General features: G+C 31.4%; 1 protein-coding gene across 2 annotated transcripts; it reads left to right on the top strand.

Moving 5' to 3' along the window:
• The first annotated feature begins 273 nt into the window (after positions 1–273).
• Positions 274–3,634, top strand: LOC126723600 (uncharacterized). Of its 2 annotated transcripts, XM_050427178.1 has the most exons (3): positions 274–1,251; positions 2,234–2,671; positions 2,825–3,634. In XM_050427178.1, exons 1-3 carry the CDS (start codon positions 394–396, stop codon positions 3,113–3,115), a joined length of 1,587 nt encoding a protein of 528 aa, XP_050283135.1. In that variant the 5' UTR covers positions 274–393; the 3' UTR covers positions 3,116–3,634. The 2 variants fall into 2 exon arrangements, with proteins under 2 accessions (XP_050283135.1, XP_050283134.1); XM_050427177.1 differs by having other exon boundaries at positions 2,234–3,634.
• Positions 3,635–9,144: the final 5,510 nt, after the last annotated feature.

Genomic DNA, 9,144 nt, shown 5'->3' with positions numbered 1-9,144 from the left:
ATAACATAGACTTGAATTTGCTTTTACTCGGGTTTTTTTATTAAAAAAAAGGTTTGACTTTACTCATCACAAATTTTTTTTTTTAATTTCAATTTATTTCTTACTAAAATAAAAACTGAGGCATGTTTCATACTGTTATTTCTCATGTCCTTACGTAGCTGAGTGATGAAATATTGACATTGCTAACTAATGGATTATGACATTGCTAATTAATTATTTGTGCTAAGAACATGTAATTTCATTACCTATATTTATGAAGGGTTTTAAATTTCACACATCCACTAAATTCATTGCCTCAACATCTCTCCCTAACACACACACACAAACTCTCTCTCTTTCTCGCTCTCATACAATATTGTAGGCCAAATCCCAAGGGAAAATCGTAGCAACACCATGTTCAAGCAGTTCCACGATCACCTAGGTAATAAAGATAGAGATGATGAATATGTTGAAGAAGCTCTTTCCGATGAATCAGAGAGTACTTTTAGCCTCAACCTCAGTGCATGCCAAGAAGGTGGTGATGATCATGGCATGGATGCAAACAAGTTCTCAACTTTTGAGCTCAACCCCACCGAGCTGGCTCCAATCATTGATCGATTTCGATACTCTTTTTTCATCTATGTACATGGCAAAAAGATCAAGTATCACAACCTCTACACACGCCTTGCTCGCCTATTGTCTCCTTTTGGACCTTACCAGCTCAATGATCTTGGTCTTGGTTTCTTCTTGTTGAATGTTTCAGAGCTTTCAGACTATTCCATGGTACTTTCCAAGCACCCTTTTTCGATCCCAAATTACTGTGTAACTCTTTTGAATTGGGTTCCAAACTTCAAGCCTTCAGAGACCAATATGAAACATGTAGACGTTTGGATTAAGTTGCCAGAACTTCCAATAGAATACTATGATTTTCTGTCCAGAATTGCAGTATGTATCGGTATTAGACTTCTCAAAATTGACCCCAACACTGAAAAAAGGAAGACATGTAAGTTTGCAAGGTTTTGTGTAACACTTGATCTAAACCGTCCACTTCATGATCATATAAAGATTGGTGTGAAACTGCAAGCAATCGTGTATGAGGGACTCGATTTGGATATGGTGTGTTCTATGTGTAGGCGTTATGGGCATCTACAGAAGAATTGTCCTTGCTACTCTTCTTCTAATTACATCAGTACTACCTGTTCTCAACTATCTGAACCTCAAAGCAATCTTCAGCAAAATGATGAACTCAAGCCTCCAAAGGCCAATGTTTCTGTAAGTTTACACTTCCTTTCTATGTTTTGTTATGAAATGTTGTTTAATATCAGAACTTGCATATTGTTTTTGTATAATTACATTTTTATAATATTAAGTAATATTATTCATTATTAAGTGTGCTATTTTTTTCTTCTAACAAAAGTTATTCTCATATTAAGGGAAATTACAATTTTCCACCGTAAGCTTTCACCAAATTTATAATATCTGTCCCCCTCAAACTATAAATTTGCTCAAATGATACCCCAATTTATGACAATTGTATCAATATACCTTATACTGTCTAAATTGAGGTTTAAATTAAATGGAAATTGTGGTTTTTCATTATAACCAATAAGGGTAATTTTGAAATTACACTACATACATATTTCAATTAACTCTCAATTAAGACCGAAAGTGCACATGGATATAGTTATTTAAAATATTATATCCCTAATATTATTCTATATTTAATATAGGCTTCAATATGCTTTTGATCTCAATTGGTTTGACTTTCTCCCTAAAAAAAACTAGGATTGAGGACAAATTTTCTATATTTCATTTAAATTATGATGTCAATAGAACAAATTGATAATTTGAAAGGCATCATATATAAATAGGTGGAATTTTATTATTATAAAAAGGGTGGATTCTAGGGTTGAAAAATATCCTCTTCAAATATATCTTGTACAATATGTCACGCCTCCAACTATATTATTTTTTAATAATATTGTTTGATAATATATACTAAATGAATACAATTTTTTTTTAATCTAAATACAAATTCTTTATATCACTTTTTATGTTCTCCTTTATATTCAACCAACACAGTATATTATGTGTTTATTTTTTTTTTTTTTCATATTAAACTTTAATTGTTTTATATAAAGAAGATAAATAAATACATGACAATAAATGATTTGTAGAATATAAAATGAAATACAAAAAGTGTTACAGATCATTTTGTGCTATATATTCCAACAAAATCTCTTCTCATCTTAAGGTGAATAGAAAATCGAACTTCAGATTGATGCAAAGACAGAATCCCCTACCTAGAGAAGGTACATCCTTGTCTCCAATGGAAGAAGGAACACTAATCCATCCTCGTGAGGACATACCATCACATTCTATGACAAAGTCATTGAACTCTCAAGATGAAGCTCCCATCAGCCGAGTGGAAAAAACATTAAAACCAGAAGGGTTACCTGAATTCTCAATTGCATCTTCATCCAACACATTGCCTCAGAATTCAAATACAAAGGTCGATAAAGCATGCCACACCATACCAACACCACCACAAGGGAACCACCCACAGATCTCATTCTCGGCGACTAACTCTCCTCGGCCTTCTCCAATGGTCATTCCAAGCTTCCAGTTATACTCCACAGCAATACGTAAGGCAATATTACACAAAGAGATAAGCAACAAAACAATAACAAAAGTAAGCACCGAAATTCTTCCTACTCTTTACAACATCAAATCAATGGTTGCAAGTTTTGACATTGTTGTCGCGCCTAATGGGATGATAAACCAACGTAAAATGAGCTTTCTGCCAAGAGTTAGCGATGTCATGACCAACTGTTATCATTTGCAGAAACTACTATGCTGGAAGTATAATGGCTTAGATAACATAATGCTCATCCAAACAATGAAATATCTTAAGCAACTTGAAAACCCCTCCATTGTACTGCTTTTCGGAATAAGAAGTAGTGGTGATGATGCAGTTCAAGCTATCAAGGAAATTGGATTCTCTAGTTCATATCGCATAGACCCGGTTTTGCTTGACGATGGAGTATGGCTGTTATGGAACAAGGAAGATGTGACAATTGAAGTATGTAGATACACCTCAAACAATATTTATGCAATAGTACATTTCACTCCTTAACCAAGCAATTATGCTATGCGCTACGGCCAAATCTTCCCAGTCACATGCCCCAAATGCAATATGATAGTCAACCAGTCTCTCTATGATGGGGCACAAATGTTTTATACACATTGGGAGACCTGTTCATAAGACTTTTCTATGTATATCTGATCTGACTAGAGGTAATTTGAAGAAAGATCAACCTACTCTCAAACTTTCAAAATATTGAATAGTGTTTATTGCACACACTTGCGCATATTTAAAAAAGTAACTGTGATCATAATTTGAAGTCAAAGTTTATTTCTTTTCCAGTAGTGTATAAAAGTGCGTATATTATTATGTGTGCAACAATGTTTATCCCAAAACATTTTTATACACCTTGAAAATCTTGTTCATAAAACTTGACATTTTCTATCGCTTTTAGTCCTCCTTGACAGTTTATCTACTTTTGTATATAACATTGTACTTATAGCATTCTAGGCTTTTCAATGATTTAGAATTGAATGATATCCAAAGCTTGATCTGATTTAAGCTTTTTCAGTTCTCGAATTTCTTGTTTTGTTTAGACCTAGATGATTTATTGTCATCATACTGCTTAATGACAAATAACCATATTAAACTAACTTATTTAAGTACCCCCAGAAAAATTAGCAACTTTTTCAATTGGACAATTCATGGGATACCTTCTTGAACTGAGCAAAGAATATTGGGTCCTCTTAACTTCCAGTCACCTTTGTGGGCTTTGCCCAAGGGGCCCATCAAAAAGTACATGATAATTTGAATGTGCATTCTAATTTTAGAGCTCTCATGACACAATTAGACCTATTTCAATTTTGAAATTGCTTTAGTATTAGAGTTCCGCTAACAAGTGAGCTTAAGAAACTTTTTAATGGATTATTTAAGAAAGATTTTGATACTACTTTTACAAGAAATATAAAAATTAAAAAAAAATATTTATTCTTTTTTCCTATATAAAGTTTCTAAAAATATTTCTTAAATTAATATTTTTTAACATCCGTTAACTTGTCCCTTGAATTATAAGTACTAAGCTTTTCCTCAAAATATAAATAAATAAAAAGTACTAGACTTTTCTTCAAAAAAATAAAAATAAAAAGTACTAGAACTAGGCTACTACCTAGTTGCAAAGTAAGAGGACCACATATAAATATGATCACAGGACCTAACGATCAGTGGAAAGCTTAGTTTGTGTCATTAACTTTAGGCCCACTTTCTGTCAAATCTCTCCTGAGGCCCATTGATTTAACGGCATTTTGTCCACATTGGATGGTTTCCCGAAAACTTTGTGGCCTATCTCCAATCATCAAAGTGGCCCAACCTTGGGTTTGACCACCTGATCTCCCTAGCGCATTGACCGCTGGAATTTGGATATTTTTCTAAAAGAAAAAGAAAAGTTAACCGATATTTTGGATATTTTGTACATTAATTTATGAAATATTCTTAGAAAAATTTTATAAAAAAAATAATTTTTTTACGACATTTTATATTTCTTATGAAAATAGTGTTTAAACTTTTCTAAAATAATTAATTAATCATTATCTTAAAGATACTCATTAATATGATACTTTTTAAAAATATAAGCATGCCCTATAAAATTCTGTCCAATAAATACAAGTGAATATGGTGGGGTCAACTTTCTATCATCAAGATACATTTTGAAGTCAAATTTTTAGGACACGTACTTAAACAATGAATAAATCAAGCAATGATTTCGAAAATAAGAATTAAAGGTCTCCAGGGCAATTCAATGAATTGACACTAGACATGAAAAAATAAATTAAAATTTACATTTAAATTATGATATGTATTGTTTATTTTATTACTCATATTGCATTTTTTAATTCAAACTCTGCTTTCAATTAATCTTACCCCTTGAAATGACATTCTTGAATCCACCCCTACAAACACCTACCTCTGAGTGAAACCCAACAAGTTCAAAATCATCTAGGTAACTTTATGAGAGGAAACAAAAACAATTCATGGTTGCCATGACTTGTATTAACATTATTCTATCATACTTGGATTCTTAAAACTTTAATTCGATATATACATATACATATATATATATATATATATATATTGAGATAGTTTTACTAGTTAAGCTAATTATTAGAACCCACATTTAATTTGATATTTAAATTCTTAAAATCAACTTTATTAGACAAGCTAAATTGAACCGTCAAAGTTTAATCCAGTTATCATATATTACTATACCACCAAGTCTGTTGTAAATAATTCTAAGAATGCTAGTTCATAATCATGAGATTTGAGACCTCCACTAGGCAAAGCTCCGCCTAAATACAATTATAGCTTAGAGATAGTATGGTGATAGTTGGATTGCACCTTAATTATCATGGCTTAAAGAGTTCATTTCCTAGATTTAATTAGTCTTGCAGATAAATTTTCCAGATATCACAATCCTTATTCTTTGTTTACATAAATACTTGGAACAAAAATTTGCTACAAGATCATATATTTTGAAACATACAAAATATGGGTTACCTTCAAGGCTTCAAGTCATTAATTTAAAAGTAATATCAATAATCAACATTGGCTTAAAGGTTAAGCTATGTTACACTATTTTTTTAAATATAAATATAAATATCTTATGGAAGACCAGCAATTTTAATCAGGTAAGGATGGGCAATAATCTTAGAAACATTGGTTAAATTTCTCTTTGTTAAGACCATAACCAACTGATTCATACTAGCACACATTTGATTCCCATGCCACTTACCAACCACGTATAATATTTTAGATTTTTTCCTTGTTTATCTAACAATGGAAGTAATTGACCAAAAAGAAAATTGACCATGACATTGATAGTTATGCCAATCAACTATAAGGTGGATATTATCATGAGGCTAGGAAGTACTGAATTATGCAACAAGTATTCCTTCGGTCCTTCCTGGTCCCTTCCTAATTTTTTTCTTATTCCTCTCTCAGCAATATTTCCACCTCTCATATAATTGCATTTGCCAATTTTTGAATTATAATGGCATTGTTAATCTCGGTAGATATAGACAAATAACCAACTTCATGCTTTACCATCCCCCACATATGTTGTTGCCCCTATAATTCGTCCCTCTAACCTTTTGATAGCATCTATTCCTCTTACCTTTAATCAAAGGGGCAGTGCCACTTGATCAAAATTACCAGTACTCAGATTGTAATATTTTTATGACTTATAATAGTCAGATACTGATGTGCATCTTCCATTCAAACTCGCTTTTCTAGTTGATTGGGTTCATTGAACAATGACATCTATATAGATCTATAATAAAATTGATAATATATATTGGACAGTCCCAAAAAATATAGTGACATGGCCAGTTTGAACTAAGCAAAATTACCAAACTGTCCTCAACATTTTTTTAATGAGACAAACATATTCTTTTTCCATTTCCCTCCGTTTTGTATTTTATCTCCCACCAATACTTACCTTTTCCCTCTCCCGCACTCTACTAATATCATATAAAAAACTAGAAAGAAAATGAAAGAAGAGTTCTAGGAATGGTCAAGGAATGTCTACAAGAATAGAATGGGACAAGTATCTAGGAGAAAGACCATCCATCATCCAAGTGGAGGGCTAGGATTGAAGTAGTGGGACTACAAAATGGAAAAGATCCTTCTTGTACAAGGATTGGATCCCCAAAAAAAGAGTGAAAAGAGATAATACAATAAACAAAAATCTAATCTTGTATTTTACTAAAAGTAAAGGCTCCTTGGTCATTCTGAGGAAGAAGAAATAAAGAAAAACTTGCCTTATTACTATTTTTAATCCCATAAGTTGTTTAGTATCAATCTTTCATGAGAAATTACTATTTCAAGTTTAATTGTTTGTTCAAAAACTCACCTTTATAAATTAGTTGTTGTGGATTTGGGTCTAAACCCAACATCTTTTTGGGCCTTTGGATTTTAGCCCATACAAATTAATAATATATATTCTTGAAAAAATAGAAAATTTTACCATAGAAATAAAAGTATTTCACAAAAAATGAAATGTGATGTCCCATATTACGTACCATGACACTTTTTAATCCAAAGCAAATTGGTCTTCTCTTGACATTTGAAACTCAAAATAGCAGGTCCTATTTTTAAACTCAAAACAATTTAAAAATTACTATTTGTCTTATTGTCTCACAACACTAAATCTCTAACACCTCTTACCCTCCACTAATCAATAAAGTATTTTATTTCTTTCATTTTGCATTTTCTTATTTTTACTATTTAAATAAAATAAAATAAATGACAACTTCATGTAAAACCCTAAATTTATAGGGGGGAAATATGGTCAGTCAAACCATCATCATGAGAGGCACCAACACGACCCCACCAATTCACGCAAGTTTCTTCCAACAAAAAGTTGGCGGACTAAGAGCCTATTTGGCATTCAGCTTTTAGCTTTAATTGTTAGTTTTTACGTACAACTTTTTAAAATCTTACTTTTTCCTGCATTTTTTTTTCACTTTTTAAAATTTTTTCAAGGTACAACTGTACAAGTATACCTTAGCAAATTTTCAGCAAAACATTTTCAGTAAAAAACTAAATAAGTTGTTTTTAAACAGACATTAAGAGTATAGTCTCTCACATACTTACTCCGATAAGGCTAGTGGTATAGGACAAAAAAGAACTTGCAATGACTTAAGCTCGTACCATCACATATACAAATAAAAATAGTGGCCCCAAAAGGAATTGGTCCTTGTTTTCTACGGGTTTGCAAGACTTTTAGCAAAAGTACGTAGTCATTAACAAACATCTCAAACGCAGACATCCATTGTTGAGTTTGATTTGGGTTTTTTGATTGATGGGTCAATCGGGTTTGGCAATAAGATGATAAAATTTTGTAATGGGTTGTGGCTGTTTGGTGGTGGTTAAGTTTATGTGTGAGACACAAGGTAGTGAAGAAGAGAGAAGAAGAGGGAGAGATGAAATGAGAAATTAATAAAATATTTAGATACAAAGTTATAATAGCTGTGTATATTTGCATGATTATTGTAGAAAAAATGTAAATCTATAGTATTATAAATATACTAATGTGGAGAGTTTTTGAATAAAAAGGTATCAATTTCACAAATTTTATTATCATATGCCCACGAGCGCTCTAAGTGCCACATAATCATATTATGTGTGTTTAGTTTGTCCAACAAAATAATGACATGTAGCAAAATGAAAATGTGTAAGTAATAGACACAACAGATACTTATGATAAATTCCACAATAAATTTAGTTTTTCACAATAAATTTCATTATTGGGGAAATAATTAACTATGATCAATACTGATAAACCCACCAATTTTACTTTATAAAACTATGAAATTTATTGATAAATAGTTGCTTTGGTAGCATTACTTAATCATTAAACTTAGCTAGTTGTAGCATGGGGCCAAGGACCCGTAGTCAAAAAGTTATTCACTGCCCTTTACACAAAAATAAATAAAATTAGTGTTCTGTGGCTTTTTATACTACGTATTCACATAAGGAGGACAAGTAGAATCTGTCTAATGCTGTAGCTTGATAAATTGTTTCAGAAATTTTTTCTTCTCTTCAGCGGCTACACCGCTAAAATTAACTACATTCGAGGATATTGTAAGGGAGGAAAATCTTTGGTGTCCAATGGTAGTGTTTCTTTTCCTTCTGAAATTTTTATGAGTTGTAATTTTGTAAGAGTTTTTTTTTTTTTTTTTTTTGGAGAATTTTTGTAAGAGTTTGTTTGGTTGGTAGAGTTGTTTTTCGTTAACTTGTTTGAGGTTTCATTTTATTATTATTTTTATTTAATAACAACTAAGAGTATTTAAACATCTTCAAGAATCTGATAAGATGCTAGTAAGAGATACAGAATCTTTGTTTGAATTGTGTTTTAAGATAAAGGAGGAATGAGTGAAGTGTAATTTGGTCTCGGTGAAACAAATATAAAAAATAAAAGTTGTCTCTATCCTATGTAAAACCAAAAGAAAAACTATTTTTAAATGCATCGTTATTGTATTCCCAGATAGAACCTGTCATTCCTTTAAAATGGTACATTTTCTTGT

The sequence above is a fragment of the Quercus robur genome, chromosome 4 (assembly GCF_932294415.1).
Source record: "Quercus robur chromosome 4, dhQueRobu3.1, whole genome shotgun sequence".
NCBI classification, from domain to species: domain Eukaryota; kingdom Viridiplantae; phylum Streptophyta; class Magnoliopsida; order Fagales; family Fagaceae; genus Quercus; species Quercus robur.
This window is presented reverse-complemented; position numbering and strand designations above follow the sequence as displayed.

Excerpts from the sequence above, each read along its gene's own strand:
- LOC126723600 (XM_050427177.1), top strand. The coding sequence starts at position 394 with ATGTTCAAGCAGTTCCACGATCACCTAGGTAATAAAGATAGAGATGAT. Across the intron at positions 1,252-2,233 it reads CTCCAAAGGCCAATGTTTCT|GTGAATAGAAAATCGAACTT; the intron begins GTAAGTTTACAC and ends TCTCATCTTAAG.